The sequence below is a fragment of the Phocoena phocoena genome, chromosome 13 (genome assembly GCF_963924675.1).
Source record: "Phocoena phocoena chromosome 13, mPhoPho1.1, whole genome shotgun sequence".
NCBI lineage: Eukaryota > Metazoa > Chordata > Mammalia > Artiodactyla > Phocoenidae > Phocoena > Phocoena phocoena.
The window spans coordinates 48,256,332-48,278,411 of record NC_089231.1 but is presented as its reverse complement, the minus strand read 5'-3'; the positions used below and the strand labels follow the sequence as shown (position 1 = coordinate 48,278,411).

Sequence of the window (22,080 nt, the reverse complement as noted above, 5' to 3'; positions counted from 1 at the left end):
TTTTTAAAATGAAAATGTGATCACATATTTTATTTATTTATTTATTTATTTTTGCGGTACACGGGCCTCTGTTGTGGCCTCTCCCATTGCGGAGCACAGGCTCCGGACGTGCAGGCTCAGCGGCCATGGCTCATGGGCCCAGCCGCTCCGCAGCATGTGGGATCCTCCCGGACCGGGGCACGAACCCGTGTCCCCTGCATCGGCAGGCGGACTCCCAACCACTGCGCCACCAGGGAAGCCCTGATTACACATTTTAAATAAAACTTTGACCAATATTAAAAAGGAAAAATTTTATTTCAAAATACACAAATGGCAATAACTATATTCTTTAGTAAAATATGATGTAAAATAGTAACTGTGTTAAATGAATCTGAAACAATGGTAGGTTTGTAATGAAATGTGTGTCTTTCCTTTGTAATGGTTCTTAACCAGGTGACGGTAAAATAACATAATACTTTCCCTGAATATAAATAATAATAATTTTTACTGTCCTATTTGATTGGTAGGGAAAAATGTAAACTCTATAAAAAACAAATGAAAAAAAATTCAATAACAGTGTATAACTTAGCAACAGATGAGAATGGAATAGTAAATTCTGAGTTAGAGATTTTGCAGTACCTTAATGAATATCTATGGGAAGCTAAATTTTACCACACTGGCTTCTCAATAATTACTACCTCCTTGAGGAAGGGCAAGAGAAATGAGTAACTAAATCTCAAGATGTGTGGTATGACCCAACATTTTTGTGTTCTGCATAAAAGCTGGAGAGAATATGGGACATATCTGAGAAACTGTGATGTTTAAGACTTTAAGACATTTCCATATATTATGAAGACAACATTTCAAATCAAGACAAACTGACAAAATCCAGAATTGCACAGTACTGTAAGTCACATAGAGACTCTCAATTGGTTGGGTAGAAGGGATACGGAAGGGTTAACAGAATCACCTGAGAACACTCTGCAAACTACCCTCATTCCCCAACCACCCACGAGACTCTAAGACTATCTGGAGGAGAACGTCCCCTCTTCACACTCAGTGCCCTGACTTGAGAACCCCTGCGCAATGCGTTACTCTTTTGATGAGAACATGTTCACAATGTGTCACATCTTTCAGATGTACTAGAACAGGAGGAAAAAAAAAAAAGAGGGCTTCCCTGGTGGCGCAGTGGTTGAGAGTCTGCCTGCCAATGTAGGGGACACGGGTTCGTGCCCTGGTCTGAGAGGATCCCACATGCACACAGGCCTAGTTGCTCCGCAGCATGTGGGCCTGCGCATCCGGAGCCTGTGCTCCACAACAGGAGGGGCTGCGGTGGTAAGAGCCCCACGTGCCGCAAAAAAAAAGAAAAAAAAGAATCACTGAGTTATAGGTCACCATGGTGATAATAAGCTAAATTCTTTTTTTTAACATCTTTATTGGAGTATAATTGCTTTACAATGGTGTGTTAGTTTCTGCTGTATAACAAAGTGAATCAGCTATAAGTATACATATATCCCCACATCCCCTCCCTCTTGCTTCTCCCTCCCACCCTCCCTATCCCACCCCTCTAGGTGGTCACAAAGCACCAAGCTGATCTCCCCGTGCTATGCGGCTGCTTCCCACTAATAAGCTAAGTTCTTAACCTGCCTCTTAAATCTATAGTATAGTCCCCAAACTATAAGCAGATTCATTCATTTAACTTTATTTTTTAAACTTAACACCTGAGTACAGGAATAATGATAGACAAGAAAGAAACAAAAATGATCAAGGCATTCATTTCCATAACAACACAGTAGAACAATCAAGACACTGCAGGTTGTAAAATTTAGATTCAAGCTCTTGAAAAATCTAGCCACGTCCCACCCTGATACACAAACTTAAGAGCAAATGAGTCAGACTTTAATTTCTATTCCATCCTAGTAGCAACATGACTTGGTATCAATAATGCATGAACTGCTTTCAGTAAGGCCTGGGTTCAAATGCCATGCTACCACTTAGCAACTACAAGTCTCTAGATGCATTAATCACCCTGAGACTCAGTTTCCTCAACCACAGAATGGGACTAATATCTTAAAAAATTCTAAGGATGAAATAAAGTACTGAAAGGACCCAATACTTAGTAGTCCTTCTGCAAGTGTTTGTTCTCTCTCCAGTGAAACAGTCATATCTAAGAAGCCTTAAAAATAACTAATATTCTATGGATAGCAAAACAGAATTCTATTCCAATACTAAGGAATCACAGGTTAACAGCGAATTAGGTCATTCAAACCCTCCACTGCAGACAACAAAAAAAGCTGGAGAAAATACTTTTAAAATATGTTTAAAGATATGGAAGAGCAGACAAAGTAGTTAGAAATGAACAGGCCAAGATCCAGAAGAAAAAAATTCTAGAGACATGGGCCCAAACTTGGGGGCTACATTTGCTGTGGGCATGTTAGCCAATATAGAAAGCCAGTTGAGAATTTTCCAAAACTGATATCAATCCACAGATTTCAGAAATCTCAACAAACAACAAGCAGGATAAATAAAAAGAAACGCACACCTAAAGAGATCATAGTAAAACTGCAAAAAACTCTAGACAAAGCAAAAAATCTTCAACACAGTCAAAGAAAATAGTCAAACTGCCTTCAAAATAGTAACGTTTACACTGACATTCAACTGTCAATAGATAAAAGCCAGAAAACAGTAGAATGATTAATTTAATGTGCTCACATGCCAACCTAAAACCTGTCCCTGGCAAAAACATCTTTTAAGAATGATAGTGAAAAGGCATTTTTAGATCACCAAAAAAAACAAAAACAAACAAAAAAAGACCTGAAGGTATCTGTCACCACCAAACCAATGCTAAAAGGAAATACTGAAATATGTTCTCTAGGGAGGAAAAAAGAAATGATCTGAGAGAAAAGGTTGTAAATGAAGGGAGGAATGAAAAGCATCAAAAATGTTAACAATGATAATCATCTAATGAAGACTAACTTTAAAAAAAAGGAAAAATCACTTGTGAGTAAACATCCACAGATTTAAAATGTGTAACACAATGGATAAGTCACTGACGGAATGAATTGAAATAAAGTATCTGAGGGTCCTTGAATTGTTAACTATATAGTAAACTCTAAAATAATAATAAGTAAGTATATAATTTCCAAACTAGTGGGGAAAAAAAATTCTTTTAAATAATTATCAAGACAAAAAGAACAGAAAAAAAGGAATATAAACAGATGAGACAAAAATAAAGTGCATTCTATGATGGCAGGTTTAAATTAAGATATATAAGCAATTACATTCACTGTAAATGGATTTGATGTTTCAAGTAAATAACAAAGATTGCTGGATTGGATTTTTTTTAAAAAAACAACATGCTGTTCATAAGACACATATCTCTAACACAAAGAAATGGAAAGGTGGATACACCATGCAAATGCTAAAGAAAGCTGACTCAGCTACACAAAAACCAGACAAGTAGACATTAATACCAAAAGCATAATTAGAGATAAGGAGGGATACTTCATAATGACATGTTACAAAGAACCAGAAAGCTATAACATTTCTAAACATACATGCATCCACTACAGTGCCTCAAAATGTAATAAACTCGAAAGAGTTACAAGGAAAAACAGTCAATCCACAACTATACTTGGACATTTTAAACATATACCTCTCAGTAACTGACAGAACAAACACACAAATGAAACATCACAAAGTTAAAAAAAAAATTCAGTAAGGCTATGCAGAAGATTCAAACAAGATTAACACACTTGAACTAGTGAACATATACAGGACTCTGCACTCAGGGGCTAAAGAATACATGGAACATTTGTAAAAACTGACCATATGCTGGATTGTAAAACAAATCTCAAAGAATTCCCAAGAACTGAAATCATACAAAGTGTTACCTACCCACGATGCAATGAAGTCAGAAATCATTAAGAAAAAGAAAACAATAAAATCTCCCTATGTTTGCAAACTAATATATTTATCAACCTATGCAAAAAGAAGAAATAACAATGGAAATTATAAAATATTTGGAACTGAATAAATATGAATATACTACATAACAGAACTAATTAGACAGAAATTTACACCCTTCAAATGCATGTATTAGTATGGAAGGATTAAAACTGATGAAGAAGGCATTCATCTTAAAACTCAGAAAAAGGACAGCAAAATACACTGAAGGAAAATAAAATGAAATAATAAAGATGAGATCAGAAATTAATCATATCCAAAAACATACAAAAGAGTAATGGTCACAAACTCTGCTTCTCAAGATTCTTTTAGGGAATCTAAAAGGTCAAAACTATTTCCATAATACTACTAAGATGATGTTTGCCTTTTAGGCTATGTTGATATTTACAACATCATGGTGCAAAAGCAAAAGTGGATGTCACTGATGGAGCCTTGGCATATATCAAGGTATCAAATAAATCATCGTACTATTGACTGCCCCAGACTAGCAGTTAAAGAAAGAAAAAGTCATTTTCACTTAAGAACGTCCTTGACGAAGCAGTAAAACTTATTCATTTATTAAATTCTCCGTGTCAGTTAAATATTCTGTGTGACAAAATGTGAAAATAATAAACACATCTGCTGCAAATCAAAGTAAAATGAAAACACTTTGTGATTGTGCTGCTTGCTGATTTAGGCACTGTTTTCATGGAACACCAATTTTACTTAAAAGAACAATATCTAGGGCTTCCCTGGTGGAACAGTGGTTGAGAGTCCACCTGCCGATGCAGGGGACACGGGTTCGTGCCCCGGTCCGGGAAGATCCCACATGCCGCAGAGCGGCTGGGCCCGTGAGCCATGGCTGCTGAGCCTGCGCGTCCGGAGCCTGTGCTCCGCAACGGGAGAGGCCACAGCAGTGAGAGGCCCGCGTACCGCAAAAAAAACAAACAAACAAAAGAACAATATCTAGACAAATTATACTTATCCAGGCTTGGGTATTTGGCAGACATTTCCTCAAAACTGAACACCATGAGCCTGGAAAACAACTGATGGCATTTTCTGCGAATGATCAAATTTGACTTTTCAAGGAAGAATTGGGAATTTGGAAAACTTATATTTACTGTCTTGAGCTTGACAACATCCCAGTACTTAAGAGACCTTTCTGATTAGATTGGTGGTGATTTCAAAAAATCACCAATTTTTTGGTATCATATAATGAAATATATCAGTATTTGGAAAAGGTGCATAACTAAGTGAACTTATTATTTTCCAAATGACCAAAGCATGATGTTATGAAATCACACATGAGTAAAAGATCCATACAGAATGCAAAACAGACCAATGAACTTTAATGTACCAGAATAAGAAAAATGTACTGATATAATTTCAGATTCCATACTGCAACTAACCTTTAAAAAACACTTGCTGAGATCTGCTATACTATCACAGATTATCCACAACCTAAAAAGGCTAAAAATATTCTTCCCTTTTCAAATTCCACATCTATGTGAGACTGGATTTTCTTCTACTTCAACCAAAACATATGCTAGATTGAATCCAGAAGTAGATATGAGAATACAGATGTTTCCTATTAAGCCAGTTAAAAGAAATTTGCAAAATTATTAAAGTGTCATTTAACTCACTAAATTTTTTTTCAAAGATACAGTTATTTTTCCTTTAAAGAATGTTATTTATATTAACATGCAATGGGTTTACTGTTGTTCATTTTAAATGAATATTAGCATAATAAGTAAAATATAGTCAATAATATCAGTGTATATAACTGACATGAAACTCCTCAGAGCGCTCAGTAATGTTTAAGTTTAATATAATGGGGTTCTGTGAACAAAAAGTTTGAGAAATGCTGCAACAGAGAAAGATCAAAGTCAAAAACTGACGCTTTAAAGACTAAAAGAAGAAAATACAATAAATACGTGGCAACAGTGATCAAAAAAATTTTTTAACGAGGAGACACAAACAAACCACATTAAGAATAAAATAAACTATCGCTACAGATCCCACAGACATTAGAAAAAGGAGATTATTTCACAAACTTTATGTCAATAAATATGAAAATCTGGATAAAATGTTAAAAAGCACAATTTACCAAAATAGCTACCTCATAAGATATAGAAATGTATAAACTGTCCTATAACCATAAAGAAATTGAGTCAGTAAATAAAAGCCTCACAAAGAAAATTTCAGATCCAAAGGAAATTGTTATACTCTGCAAATTCTTCCAGATAAGAAAAAGTAGGAAAATTCTGCAGGTCATTTTATGAAGCCAGCATAACCTCAAAATAAAAAACAGACAAAGGCATTATAAGAAAAGAAAATTAAAAATCAATGACACTCATGAACAGCCATAAAAATCTTGATCAAAAATTTAACAAACTGAATACAGCAATTTTTTTAAAAAGACCATGACCAAGTGGGTCATGAAAAAGTAGGTTAATTACAAAAATCCAAGGCTGACTGAGCATTGAGAAGTAAATCAATGTAATTCACCACATTAACAGATTAAAGAAAAAACTATGATCACCTCATTAGATGTAATAAAAGTATTTAATAAAATTTAACATCCATTCAATATATAAACTATTATTAGCACAACAGAAACGAAAGGGAACTCCCTATCTGATAAAAGGTATCCACAAAAAAAACTACAGCAAGCATCATATATAACGGTCAAACAGTGAAAGCTTTCCCTTTGTGATCAGGAACAAGATTAAGATGTCCTCTACCACCACTTCTATTCAGGAATGTACTGGAGGTCCTAGCCAGAGAAGTAAGGCAAGAGAAAGAAATAAAAGGTGTAAGGATTGGCAAGAAAATACAAAACTCATTATTCACAAATATGTTCGTGAATATAGAAAACTGGAAGTATCTACAGAAAAATTGTTAGAAGTAAGAGTTGAACAAGGCTGTGAGATTCAAAATCAATTGAGTTTCTATGTAAGCTGTAATCACAGTTACAAAATAAAACTTAAAAAACAACGATTCCATTTCAAATTGCCTCAAAAATACGAGGTACTTAGCAATAAATCCAGAGAGATGTGTAAATCTCTCTGCAGGAGAGAGATGTGTAAATTTCCTTTTCAGGAAAATCACAAAACTTTATTGACAGATAGTAAAGGACTAAATAAATCAAAATACATGCAATGATCATGATTTGAAAGACTCAGTATTGTAGAGACATCAATTCTCCCCAAATTGATTTATAGTCAAGTTCACCTTAATGAAAATCACAAGCGGATTATGTTGGACATGCTGATGTTTGAGTGTATATGGAAATGCAAAGGATTAGTACACAAGATATTCTTGAAAAAAATAAGGAATATAAGGAATAAGTAAAGAACTTCTCTAACATACATCAAGACTTACTGGACTATGACAACTGTGACAAGATAGTGGAATTTATAAAAACTGGCCAATGGAACAGAATAGAGAGATTAGACACAGACCCGCACATATATGGACACTTGATATATAATATCAAGCGGCATGACAAAATAGAGAAAAGATATTTTGTTTTATTTTTCTAACAGATAATGCTGGGAGAGAATTATCTACCTGGAAACAAATGAAATCAAATCTATTGCTCATACTAGCTGATAATGAAATCCATGGCAAAAAAATCACATTAACATTCTTTCAGATTCAAAACTAAATTTATTCATTATATATCCCTAGTGAGATATATCTAAGGACAAGCATATTATTGTTAGCGGCAATCTTGGTATTGTTATATTGAAATTATGTTACATATATAGTAGTATAAAGCAAACAAGTGACTATAATAATGTCATTGAGGTATCAAGATTTTTAGAGTAAGACAGAAGAGATACTAATACATAAAATCAAATCTGGGTAAAAAAACTTTTCCTGAAATGGCAATATCACTAATTTAATATTTTCTTTCTTTTTAAAAAGCGTGTTTACTACCTCTGTCTGCTGAAAATGCCAAGAAAAAATGAAAACTCAGTAATAATGAATGCCCCAAACATCCAAATTGTGGTTTCTAAATACCAATTCCCATAGGAAAAAGGCTGGTTGGAAAAACAGTTGGGGCAGAATAGTTCTGGGGCAGAAAACATAATCAGTCTGATCTCTCTCACAAATTCTGAAGCGAAGAAGCTATACAATACCAAAATCATGTCAGAAGGACACAGGAGCCAAATGAAGGGGTACCCACTGACCACAGGTGAGAAAACTTGAGTATCACAAAGAATGACTCAATGGATTTAAACACATTAAAAATATAAAAACGTATAAGTTCAGATAATAAAAAAAAGACAAAATCCTTGGTCATCTTTTGCAGGTTGCTAGAGACCAACTGGTTATTCCGAAAACTGATAAAGGAATAGAATCAAGCCTTTATCATGACTTTCCTATAGAACTCTCTATTTCAGGATAACCAAATATTTGATTAAAGGAAATTTTCCTTTTTAAAAGAAGTACACTGCAGGAGGAACTGTAAAGTTAGAAACTCACTGTTCTTAGATCCTAAAATGAAACAACGAACCTGGTCAACAAGCACCAATGACTGCTAAAACCAATAACTGAAAGGTAGATGGGGAACTTTATAATGGACTGATCAGATCAGTACCAACTGTGTGCACTGATCAATCCTGACATCACTAAAAACGGGACAACAAAATATGTCCCTGCTAATGAGATACAATAGGCAACACAAACACGGGGCCACCAATGAAATAACATAAAACTAAACCTAATTCTAATGGAGCCTCTCAATCTATAAATTATCAGTTTAGAGGAAACAGATGAGATGGAGGAACACATTAAAGAACCACGAGGATACAATCAGCCAAATCCAAAATGTGAGAAGTTCTGCAAAATATATGACCCAGTTTCTTCAGCAAATAAATGGAGAATAAAAAATATAAACTGATACAGATTAAAAAAAACTTAAGACACAGATCAACGAATGCAACAGGTGGACCTTGTTTGGATTCTGCGGCAAACAATCATTAAAACATTCGAGTTTTTTAGATAATTGGTGAAAATTGAAAACATCCTGGGTATTATAAGACATTAAGAGATTCTGGTTAATTTTGTGGTGTGGGATAATAGTCCTTATCTGCCAGAGATGCATATTAAATTACATATATGATGGCTGGGGATCTGCTTTAAAATATTACAGATTTGTTCCTAAATAATTTGTGCAATTACACATTTAAATAAATAAATAAATAAATAAATAGGTGGGTTAGTGAATAGATGGATGGATATAACTTCTTCAGTCAGGGAATCAATTCCAGGTGAATTAATTCAAATTAAATATGAAGGCAAAATAATAAAGCTTGTAGATCATATAGGAGAATATCTTCATGTTCTCAGAAGAGGGCAGGATTTGCTAAACAAAACTCAGAATCACCAAACAAAAATGTGTTATTCTGTAAAGAACTCTATAAAAATTATCTACTTCACACTATTTTAAAGGTACTTACTGCTGGTAAAAGAGACTGCATGTTTTGATTAGAATCTGCTATTGTAGCAAGGTAGACCAAGTTTGTATGCAGCATCTGTTGATACCTATTAAAACAAAACAAATATCAATATTAAAAAATAATTTTCTTCCTATCTGCTTACATATTGTACAAACAGCATTTTATTCCTCAAGTTTAATGAGCGATTTCTGTTACCTGAACATCAACAGCACTTCAATTTTTCCTAGTTCCTCTGCAAAATAATTCCAAATAAGTATGTTCAAAGACAATAATAAACACGGAGCTCTTACCATGTGCTAGATATTGCTATAGTTGTTTTACATAAACATCCGATTTAATCCTCAAACCAACACTATGAAGTGAAGATTCTTATTTTCTCCATTTCACAGATGAAGAAATTGAGGTTTAGAAAGGTTAATAACTTGTACAAGATTGTACAGCGTAGTAAATGGAATAACTGAGACAGGTACTGGCTCCCCACATATAACATATGCAAAGAGATCTAGAATGAAGGAATCAACAAAACTGATATGCTTATTCCCTTCCCTCTGCCATTTTCGTGTTGCCAAAAACCTCAAAGCCAAGTACAGTCAACACGCTCTGCTAAAATGTCAGAAAGGAGGTGGAAACCACACATTTTTTCCCTTCTCATTCCTGCAGCAGTGACCAACAATCTATGCCTGCCGTGGTTATGCTGCCCATCTATCAGGACGTATAGAGAGGACAATAAAGAGGCATCTCCAATTACAAAAAAAAGAAAAAAGTTATATGCTAAAGCACCGGGATGGAGGAAATAATAGGACACCAACAACACTGCAAATTAACTTTAAAAAATAAAGCAAATTCTCATTATCAGAGTCAAGTGGTTAAACATGTTTATTGTAATCTTTCTTACCTATGAATTATTTTTGCTAAGCCTCTCTTCATAATTTAAAAAATTAACTCAGATGAAACCAGACTGAAATTAGTAGTGATCCAATTACTACTGCTGGTAAACCCACAAAATAATACAAACGTAAAACGTGCATCAAATTAAGCTTTTAGAATTTCATTTACTAATAAATACTATACAAATTAAAATAATGAAAATAAGTCAAAAGAACTTTATTCAGCTAAATAGAGTCTTCTAATATGGATCCCAAATGAAGTAATTTTCTAAGACAGACACCGTTAAGAGGAATCCTAGTAAATTCTTCGCTGCATTATTTATATCCTGCTGGAAAAACTGGTTTCACTACTGTTTTCTTATTAGGGAGGAAAAAACTTATTTCTCACTGAACTTAAAGTTTCTTCACCAACAAGATCGTACTTTTGTAGTTTGCTTGTTTGTTTTTTTATAAATTTATTGAGATATAACTGATATATATAAAGAACTTCACGTATTTAATGTGTACAATTTGATGAGTTTGGACATACATGAACACCAGTGAAAACATCACCACCATGGAGGTAACAGATATATCCAACACTTCCCAAGGTTTCCTTGTTGCTTTGTTTTTGTTTTTTTGTTGTTGTTTAAAAACAAGTCTAAGTTCTTAATGCTCCTCCTCACATATACACTATGTTGCTCAATCAGACATGATATATTGTTATAGGGATCCTTAAACAAACAAGGACCAAGAATTATTATTTTGCACTGAATTATTCATAATGGTTAATTATGTCATTGAAATTCTTCAAACAGCACTAACAGGCACCACTAGCTGGAACTACTTCATTATTCCATAGACATCTTGAATGGAATTTAAGATACAGGATTCTACAATCTTGCCATTTTTAAAAAACCAACCAGCCATTAGAACATGTAACCCATTTCAAAGGCTGCTCTTTCAAGTTTTTCTTTTCTTCTGAATATTAGTATGGCTCTATCACATGTACTCAGATATGAGATCTGCTGACTGCCCTATCAAAAATAAAAATACCAACTTTACTCAGAGACTATGGCTTACTCATGACCCTTTAAGAAAATTCTAGTCATGCTTATTGGTCCTCGGTAAGCCAGTGTTAAAATACTGTTTAATCTGCCACACGCTTGAGGCCTCATTTAAAAAATAATGGCAGGAACTTCCCTGGTGGCACAGTGGCTAAGAATCCGCTGCCAATGCAGGGAACACGGGTTCGAGCCCTGGTCCGGAAAGATCCCACATGCCGTGGAGCAACTAAGCCCCTGCGCCACAACTACTGAGGCTGCACTCTAGAGCCCGCGAGCCACAACTACTGAGTCCGCGTACTACAACTACTGAAGCCTGCGCGCCTAGAGCCCGTGCTCCACAAGAGAAGCCACCGCAATGAGAAGCACGTGCACTGCAACAAAGAGTAGCCCCTGCTCGCTGCAACTAGAGAAAGCCCGTGCCCAGCAACAAAGACCCAACGCAGACAAAAATAAATATATTTAAAAAAATAATAACAAAATAAAATAATGGCAGTGAGGGTAGATCTCTAAAGTCCTTGTGGTTCTAAATATCTATAAATATAGCAACTTTTATGAATACTTTAAAGACATTTCCCCAACTATCAAATCTTAATTTTTAATCTTGAAATAATCTCAAACTTACAGTTTCAAGAATAGTATGAAGAACTCCCAAATATTTTTCTCCCACGCTCCCCAATTGTCAGCATCTTACATCTGTCTCATACTATCTCTAAACACCTACACCAACATACACGTGCATGCAACGACACACTTTTTTCCAAAACCATCAAGAGTCAATTACCGGCATAATACCCCATTACTCCTAACACTTCAGTGTCAATTTCCCAAAAACAAGGACATTCCCCTATATAACTACAATACAACCATCATAACAAGGAAATGAATACTGATACAATATCACCATAGAATCCACAGAAACCAGTCAAATTTCTACAATTGTCCCAAAAGCCCCAAATCTTTTTACCTAATGTAAGGGGGTAAGTAAAAATGATCATTTTTAATGGTCTTTTGTAACTGCAGTAGGGTTTCTTTTTGTAAAAACTGCATTCTTTTTACAGCACTCATCAAATAAGCTTATTCTAAGATTCTTCTAAAATATTAAACATTTTCCTGAGAAACTTTTTAAAAATTCTATAAATACTATTAATTTGTCACTGAAGCAGTTTTTATATGCTTATTATTTCTAAAAAGTATACGTTAATAAAAGAAAACAGTATGTAAGCAAAGGGAAGATATAAAATATATTCGACATTTTATATTTCATGATGGTAACTTCCTCATAAATACTGGCAGATACTTCCAGATACCCTTAATTATTAACCTATTAAATGAGAGGCAGTTCACTTCCCAAAGATTCCACTAAGAGCCACTACATGAATTACCTCGAATAAAGTAAAATAACCACCATTAAATTTATTGATATAATTACAAAATGAATCCAAAAAAGTCAGATTTCATTTTGAAAAAGAAACTTTTACCTAGAAGCTATGAACAGTGTATTTTTAGGTCAACACAAATACAATTTATAGAATAAAAGTTAACTTCCTAACTAGAGATTTAAAACTAAATTCATTTACACTATGATGAACAAAAATTTTTCACTTGAGAACTGTTTATAACACACTCTGAAATAGGTGCACTCACCCTGAAATACAAAAAATAAGGGCTGATTTAAGCAAATACATGGGATGATTTAGAAAATGCTCAAACCAAACACCACAAGAGAGCAATAATATATTCTTACATATAAGTTGTCAGAATTTAAAGGGAAGAGGATCTGGGCATATGAGCTCTACAAGTGATTCACTGACTTATATGAGAGTGAGTGTGAGCGTGTGTGTGTGTGTGTGTGTGTGTGTGTGTGTGTGTGTGTGTAGATAAGGGTAGAGTAATATATCCAAAGATGTTACCAGTGAAAAATCTTTGGGTGGTGAAAATATGGTGTTCGTTCTCTAAATTTTAAATATCTGTGTTTTCTAATTTTCTACAATGCCTATACTGCTTTCATAAAAATAAAGTTACTTTCGATTTTAAAAAACATTGCTTCAGGGCTTCCCTGGTGGCGCAGTGGTTGAGAGGCCATCTGCCAATGCAGGGGACACGGGTTCGTGCCCCGGTCCGGGAAGATGCCACATGCCGCGGAGCGGCTGGGTCCGTGAGCCATGGCCACTGAGCCTGCGCGTCCAGAGCCTGTGCTCCGCAACGGGAGAGGCCACAACAGTGAGAGGCCCGCGTACCACAAAAAAAAAAAAAAAAAAAACAAAAAACACTGCTTCAGGCAGTTATCACATCTTAAGGAACTGTTTAATTAAAGTTGAAATTGGGCTTCCCTGGTGGCGCAGTGGTTGAGAATCTGCCTGCCAATGCAGACGACCTGGGTTCGAGCCCTGTTCTGGGAAGATCCCACATGCCATGGAGCAACTGGGCCCGTGAGCCACAACTACTGAGCCTGTGTGTCTGGAGCCTGTGCTCCGCAACAAGAGAGGCCACGACAGTGAGAGGCCCACGCACCACAATGAAGAGTAGCCCCCACTCGCCGCAACTAGAGAAAACCCTCGCACAGAAATGAAGACCCAACACAGCCAAAAATATAAATAAATAAATAAAATTGAACTATCAATTCCCAGATGGCTGTCAATGATGTTTCTCTTTATTCTCCTTTCACTTCTCCTGTGAGAAACAAGAACATTTATTAATGTTGAGAGGAGAAATTTTTTTTCTTCACTCACAAACCAATTCTGACAACTTGAGAAAGAAAGAGTATATGAAGAACTCTAAGAATGAAATTAAATGCAACAGAAAGGGCAAAATTTAAGATTCTACCTAAATCAATTTAAGCCCCATTTATACATATATGTGAGCAAATGAGGTCTATGCTAATAGGCAGAGAAGCGGAAAATGATCACATACACAAAAAAGCTAAGACTATGAAGAATAAGACAGTATAAACTTTTGCCGACAAGTTGGAAAAGTGGGTTCTACATCTGAACATGTCTTATCCCTGTCACGTACTGCTAGGGCCTATAGGAAATTGAACCAGTCCTATGCCCGTGGCTTTACCTGGCATTTTAAAACGCCACAGGTGTGATGACCATTTTGTAACATATAGATATGTCAAATCACTATGTTGTGCACCAGGAACTAGCATAGTGATGTAGGTCAGTTATACTTCAAAAACAAACGGACAGGGACTTCCCTGGCCGTCCTGCAGTTAAGACTCAGCGCTTCCACCGCAGGGGGCATGGGTTCGATCCCTGGTCAGGAAACTAAGATCCCACACGCTGCACAGTGCAGCCCCAAAAAAAGAATAACAAAAACAGACAAACTCACAGAAAAAGAGATCAGATTTGTGGTTACCAGTGGTGGGGGCCGGGGAAGAGGAGGAGCTGGATAAAGGTAGTAAAAAGAAGAAAAAAAGCCGTAAGTGAAAATAATTGTTCTAATCAGTGCCTCTCAGTTGTTATTCCATGGCTGACATGAGGTAGTGATCTCCTAACCACTGATGATTATCCACTGTTGTAATTTCTTAAAAGAAATTTTCACATATAAACAGACAAGATTCATCAAAGAAAATATACATAAAAGAAGTGGCAATGGTCACATAAAATGCAAAATGTACAAGTGATTAGAAATTAAGATATCCTAGCAACCAGATCTTAATTTCTAAATATTATTCTCCAAAAAAAGAACTAGGGCTTGGAGAAATGATTCCAGACTAGGGCAGAAAAAAGTACAAGAGGAGCCTGGAACATTCTGTCATACAAGAAATTTTTTAAATGCTCAAAAAATAATAGAGACAAGTCAAGAAACCAGCATGAGGGGCTCCCAGTGGCCAACATCTGGGACAATTTGAAAAAGAAAATAAATAAATAATAGACTAACAAATTAAAACCCAGAGAATACAGTAAGAATCCATAAGTTCATTCAGATATAAATCAATGAATGAATGAATGGGACAGGGGCTGGGAAATTTGTTCCTTACAGTAGGATTCCAAATAACTGTAGAAGGAAAGATGGGTTCAGTCACCTTCTGGCAACTGCCACAGTAATAACTGTTTTAGTCCAGAATCACTGGTGGATGTTAAAACGAATGTGTGGAAATAGGCTAAGAAACAGGGTTATGTGTGTCTCAAGGTATCTCCCCAACACATACACAGAAATAACAAAGGAAGAAATAGTAACTTTACAGTAGAGATCCTGGCAGGCACCACCTTAACAAAGTAGCCAAAGTTACCCTGAATATTGGGACAAACTGCTATCACACGGTTACTGAGGATGCACTGAGAAGGACGCAACATCTTGTCTGTGGTACTCCTGCCAAAAGTGTATAACATGAGTCTAATCAAGGAGAAACACCAGTCAACCCAAAATGAGGGACATATAACATGACAACTGGTCTGTACTCTTCAACAATGTCAGCATCACGAAAGATAACAGAAAAACTGAAGGACAGTTACAGATTAAAGTATTCTGAAGACACAGACCTAAATATAACATCTGATCCTGCACTGGATCATGGAACTGAAAAAATACACTAACGGGACAATTGGCAAAATTTTTGAAAGGTCTGAAAATATGATAACAGTATTTAATCACTGAAGCACCAGAGGAGTCCCTGAATTCTTGATTTTAACAATTAGACTCTAAGAATTTGTGCTTGTTTTTATGAAATACACATGGATGTTACAAAGATAAGAGAGAATCATGCCTGCAAATATTTCAGAAAAACGACATGGGGAAGAAGTGAATGACATAGTGGACTAATATGTTAACATTTGAGGCATTTCAGTGAAGGGCATACAGCAATTTCTTCTACTATCTTTGAAACTTTTTTATAAGAGTGAAATTATTTAAAAATAAAAGGTTTTAGAAAGAGATACCGCTTTTCACCAATCAGATGTGTAAAAAAATTTTAAAAGATGGCCAGTATCCATTGCTGGAAGATATGGTTGAAAACCAGGACTCTGAAACCTAGTGGGAGGAAAGCAAACCAATACAATCTCTTTGCAGGGTAATTTGGAGATTTAGAACGGTCTTTGACCCAGCCATTCCATTTAGAAAACCTTAATCTGTGAAAACTAAAATACCTGTCTAAATGTGTTTAGATAAATGTGAGCACATATTTGTAAATGCACAGAAAAATGTTTTGAAAGATGGGTACTAAACCATTGTAAGTAATTACCTCTGTGGAGAGAAGACAGATTTAAGAGTGAGAAGTAAAAAAGCGACTTTTATCCCTACAAACTTTTATGGTTTATAAGTTTCTTAATTCAAAAACAATTTTAAACAAAGGGGAAAGAGAAAAAGTCATGGAGAGGGACTCAAAACTAGGTAAAGAGTTAATCGGATGACAGCAGGCGACCAGCACAGCATGAAAGCCACGCAGAGAAAAAGCCAGGGTTGCTGAAAAAATCTTCCTGAGAGCAGACCAATGAGATCTCTAGGAAAGATAGATGTGTCCCAAAACAATGGTGAGAGTAAAATATTCAGAGCTGAGTTGTCCAATACGGTAGCCACTAGACACACTGAACTTGTGGCTAGTACAAAATGACATGTTAATAGGGTAAGATGCACAATAGATTTCAAAGACTTATTATGAAACAAAAGAACAAAATAACTCATTAGTATTTTTATACTGATTACACATTGAAGAGATATTATTTTAGAAATAGTAAGTTAAATAAAATATATTATAAAAATTAATTTCATGTTTCTTTTTACTGGTTTAATGTGCCTACTAGCAAATGTAGAATTTACTTATGTGGCTCCCAATATATTCCTACTGATAGTGTTGTTCTAGAGACTTTTGATAAAATATTCAATTTGTTCCACTATACCAGATTCTATTAGGGGATACCGTTTACTTCAGACACATCATCACTTCAGAGTAAGGAGTTCAGTTCTTATGAGTGGTAATCAATTCTGTACTAGACATAAACTTTGCGTTCTCAACCACATACAGCTGACCTTTGCACACAGTGGTAGGAGGGACTGAGCCCGGCGCAGTTGAAAATCTGAGTATAACTCTACAGTCTGCCCCCAGTATCCATGGTTCCGCATCCACATATTCAACCAACCGCAGATCATGTAGCACTGCAGTACATCTTTACTGAAAAAAATCCACATGGAAGTGCACCTGTGTAGTTTAAACCCATGTTGTTCAAGAGTCAACTGTACATGGATGTAACTAAATACCTTATAAATGTGAAGATCTAACTTTTCCACAAATCAGACTATGCAAATTTGAAGTCATTATTTTATAATGCAGGATAAGAAGTATTAGAAAAACACTGATATCCACTCCATCCCAAAGAACAAATTTTTTTATAAAAAATAAAGAAAAGTCACACAAAAAATTGCACACGAATGTTCACAGCAGCATTATTCATCATAGTGAAGAATTGGAACCAACCCAAACAACATCACTGATGAATAAATAAAATGTGGTATAGCCATGGAAGATTATTCAGCAATAAAAAGGAAGGAAATACTGATACAAGCTTCAACATGGATGAATCTTGAAAACACTATGCTAAGGGAAAGAAGTCGGTCAAAATAAACCATGTATTGAATGAATCCATTAATATGAAGTGTCCACAATAAGCAAATCTACACAAACAGAAAACAAATTAGTGGTTAACAAGGGGTGTAGGATCGGGAAGTGAGAACAGGGAGTGACTGCTAATGGGATACGGTTTCTTTTGGGAATGATGAAAATGTTCTAAAATTGATTAAAGTAATAGTACGACTCTATGAATATACTAAAAACCACTGAATTGTACACTTTAAAATAGGTGAATTATACGGTATGTGAATTATATCTCAATAAAGCTGTTCTTAAAAAGAAAAGTAAAAAATTAACCAACACAGAAAAACAAATACAAAAAAATTCGTATCAGTCTTACTGAGAACACTCTGAGGTCTTTCCTTTATTCTGATAGTCCATTATACACTGAATAAGATGGTTATTTTCATCCAACATCTGAAATGAGAAAAAGTTTATTGTAAATCTAGTGCAACAATTAATAAAAAATTCAGATTTCTAGAAACATTTATCTCTACAGGAACTGAATTCACAGGACTTTTTTTATACATAGTATATAGCTCAGCACAAAAGATCTTATTTTATACCTTTGGAATGTTATCATGTTTAATCAACATTTTTAAATTTTTTTTTTTTTTTTGGCAGTGCCGCCCGGCTTGCAGGATTTTGTTCCCTGACCAGGGATCGAACCCGCGTCCCCTGCAGTGGAAGCGTGGAGTCTTAACCAGTGGACCACCAGGGAATTCCCTAATATTTCTATTTCAATTATTCTCCCTCTGAATTATTACCTGAAGCTCAGCACAGAAAATTTGGAGTTTCTTTTCTGTTCAAACATTTAATTACCTCTACTATCTGAAATAGAAGTGTTAGCCTTACTAAAACTAAAAGTTAAGAGGGAATTCCCTGATGGTCCAGTGGTTAGGACTCTGAGCTTCCACTGCAGAGAGCACAGGTTCAATCCCTGGCAGGGGAGCTAAGAGCCCCCAAGCCGTGGGGTACAGCCAAAAAAAACCAAACAATAAAGACTGAAAGTTAAGAGTCCAAGTTGGCTTTGCATCATTGTAATGCTTTGTCTTAGCGAAAAAAAATCTGTCTTTATCCAGAATAAGCTCATGAAAACTTCAACTCAGGAGGCTTAAGGAGATAGCTGGCTAGTTTCCAAGTTATATACAGCATGGTTTTGTGATTCTCCAAATATGCAATAATCAATTACAATAATTTCTAGGTAAGTACTGTAATATTTATCGCAGACTCTATGAGCCTACCTTATAATTTAATTGTACCAAAAGTTTAAAAATAAGAAGCATATCAATTTATCATACTATCTTCTTATAACAATTCAAAGCAAAACTAGCTTTAAGGGTTAAATAATTCATCTAAGCAAAGTGGCACTGAGGAAAAAGCACTGATGTAGCAATTAAAAGGCCAGTTAGTTTTAGTGCCAGCTTTGCTACCCTGTGAAAACCACTTAAGATTTCAGGGTCTCAGATTTATCAAGTGACAGGAGTAGATGTTCCTCCTAAAACTGCCCCACCCTTCCAGGATTCAACGAAAGCATGAAGTATACCATAACCACTCTTTCTCACTAATTTAGTTAATGTAATTCTTTTAACTGAACATGAAAACCCATTGAACAGTATGACTTTTCTGCATATGATTCATATCGCTGGAAAAAAATATTAACATGCCCTTCTAAAAAATGTAGTTTTCTTCTTAATCATCAGATGCCAAAAAATCTGTCTTTAAAATGTGTTAATACAATCTCCACTCTAACGGTTTCACAACCTATCTTCTCGGATTCTTCAACCTAATAAACTTCACCATTAGAACATTTGTCTCATACCTAACATCAATCCCTCACACTATAGAATGAGGCACTTAATTTGGAATCCTTTTTCTCTCCTCGGCTGAGGATGAAAACTTTAACTGATCAGCATCTCCTGAATTAATCACCCATGGTAAATATCTTTAGATGTATGTAAGAAAAACTCTTTACAGAAAAAAAAAAAGAAAAACTCAGAACTTTTCTACAGGCCAAAAATAAAAAGTGAAGCCTTCCAGAAACACGTTTTGCCTATGTGTACTTGGAGCTGTTTGCCAGGCCGCAGACTTAACCCAGTACGCTACACGAAAAGCACTGCATTTTCAGGCACTGCCAAGCCCGTTTGTTCATAAAAATAAAGCAACAGTTGGGCAAATGTCAAATGCCACACTACAAAGAACCTGAGAGTCAACAGAAGCCAATTAACATAATCTACCGGGCATAGGATGGTACCCTGAGTGGTACTAGAAGTTGACTTCTCTTCAATTTTCACCTTTCTTCCGGTGCATAAAACAAAACCGAAATATTTAAGGTAAACTGCAAAATTTTCTAAGTAACTTTTCAAAGTCTGGTTAACTAAAACTCAGAACGCTGCCTTGCTCATAGGCAACAAGGGGTAGAGAATAAAGAACCTTTGTGTCCCCAACTGGCAAGTAACAGCAACGACAGCACAGCTCCCTGTGTATTTATCACTACTTCTGCAATTGGTCACGAGAATCAGACTGTCTCCACTACTCGACTGTAAGCTCCGTGAAGGCAAGGACCATGCTCACCACTGCAGCCTCGGCGCCTGCTGTAGGCGATCAATGAGTATTCGCTGCAGCTGTAGAGGTAAGGGGTGCATCCGGAAGGGAGGAGGGACTCCGAGAGAACCCCGAAATCCAGAGGGTTCTCCCTCGCCCGCCCCTGAGCCTCGACTAAGGTTCCCTGCCGCGTCCCCCAAGTTCTGGTGAGAGCTCCCCAACTCGGCCGGAGTTTGCAGCTCTGCGCGGGGAGACAGCAACGCTCCGGCTTCCCCTCGGGCCCCCGGCGACCCTACGTGAGGTCTGCACAGAGCCGCCTCGGCGCGCGGGGCGGGGCGACGCCAAAGTAACTCCGGAGCGACGCGCGGGGGGCGCGGGCCGCGGAAAACAGCCCTTCTCGCGCGGCCGCCACCGCCGGGTGCACGCGCCCCGCCGCGCGAACGCCGCCCCATCCCTAGAGAAATCGGGCGCCAGTTGCTTGGGCTTTTGTGCCTGTAGGAAGGAGCCCAAACGCGCGCAGAACTCCTCGAGAGAACCGGTTCGCCCCCTTCCGCCACCCACTCGGGCGCAGCCCGCGGCTCGGGTTCCCACACCCACCCGCCTCCCAGCAGGCCCGCCTCCGCCCCCAGCCCGGCCGACTCCCGGCCCGGCCCCCGGGTCCCTCCCAAACGCGGGCAGGGCCTGGCATCTCCGACCCCACGCGGTTTCACCTTCTGAATCGCAGCGGGAGTGATCTCCCCCTTGCCGCGCTGCCTCGGGGCCGCGAACGCCACGGACATGTTGCCGCCGTCACCACTATCGGCAAGTGCCAAGCGCTCCGGGTGAACGGCAAACTGGGGGAAAGACGCCGGTCTCTCGGGCCGAACCACGTCGAGAGCGCGGGGAGGGGGGATGCTCCAGCGCCCGACGGGCAGCCGGCCGGCTCAGCCTGGACGGGGAACTCTGGCCCGTACTAGTCCAGTTTCTGCGCGGTACTTTGGAACCACAGACCCGGCAGAACTTCCCTGCTCTTGATCGCCCTCCCGTTCCTCCACCTTTCCTTCCCCGCCACCCCCCGGCCCCCTGCGCTTGTGGTAGGGCCGCGCCCCAGCCCTCCCTCCGTTTCAGCGATTCAGGAAATGGTCCCGCCGCCGCGGGAGAGGGAGCGGCTAGGGCAGCCCCTGTCACAGGAAATGCGAGCGCCCGAGCCGGCCCGCCCCTTTCGCGCGGGGCCGCTTTCCTCCCGCTCCGCGCGCCGGAGCGTCCCTCCGGCTGCGTTTCGGCGCTCTGCTGTAGACTGCGTTTAGTTTTTCCAACTTCATCCTTACCCCCTCCGGGGAAGAAGTGGCCTCCCCGAGCTGTCCGGGTACCCCGGAGATGGGAGGAGGGAGGTCAGGACCCGGGACTTCGTGCCAACCCGTGGGGCATCTGCTAAGATGAGGCAGAGTTGGGAGGACTAGGGGAACGCGGATTCGCTGGTTTGAATGGCTCAGCTACGCCCCCAGTGCGCACCTCCGAGTCCACGGTCTCGCGCGCACACACAGTCGTTCTTAACAATTGGAAAGTAAGCGCGACGCAAAATCGGGAAACGAAGGCTGTGTCCTGCACTCGGGGGCAGTCGGCCAAGTTGGCTGGAAAGGCCACAGTTGAAGAGTTCACCTCTT

At 37.9% G+C, this 22,080-nt stretch overlaps 1 protein-coding gene across 1 annotated transcript in view; it reads right to left on the bottom strand.

Annotated features, from left to right (window-relative positions):
* SS18 (SS18 subunit of BAF chromatin remodeling complex) overlaps positions 1-21,227 on the bottom strand; it is a 76,200-nt gene extending 54,973 nt beyond the window's left edge. The window contains exons 1-3 of the mRNA XM_065889289.1: positions 21,148-21,227; positions 18,234-18,310; positions 9,396-9,480 (exon numbers count right to left, since the gene is read on the bottom strand). Coding sequence (XP_065745361.1) covers positions 9,396-9,480; positions 18,234-18,310; positions 21,148-21,216 — 231 coding nt within the window. The 5' untranslated portion in view covers positions 21,217-21,227. The remainder of the gene's footprint in view (positions 1-9,395; positions 9,481-18,233; positions 18,311-21,147) is intronic.
* Positions 21,228-22,080: the final 853 nt, after the last annotated feature.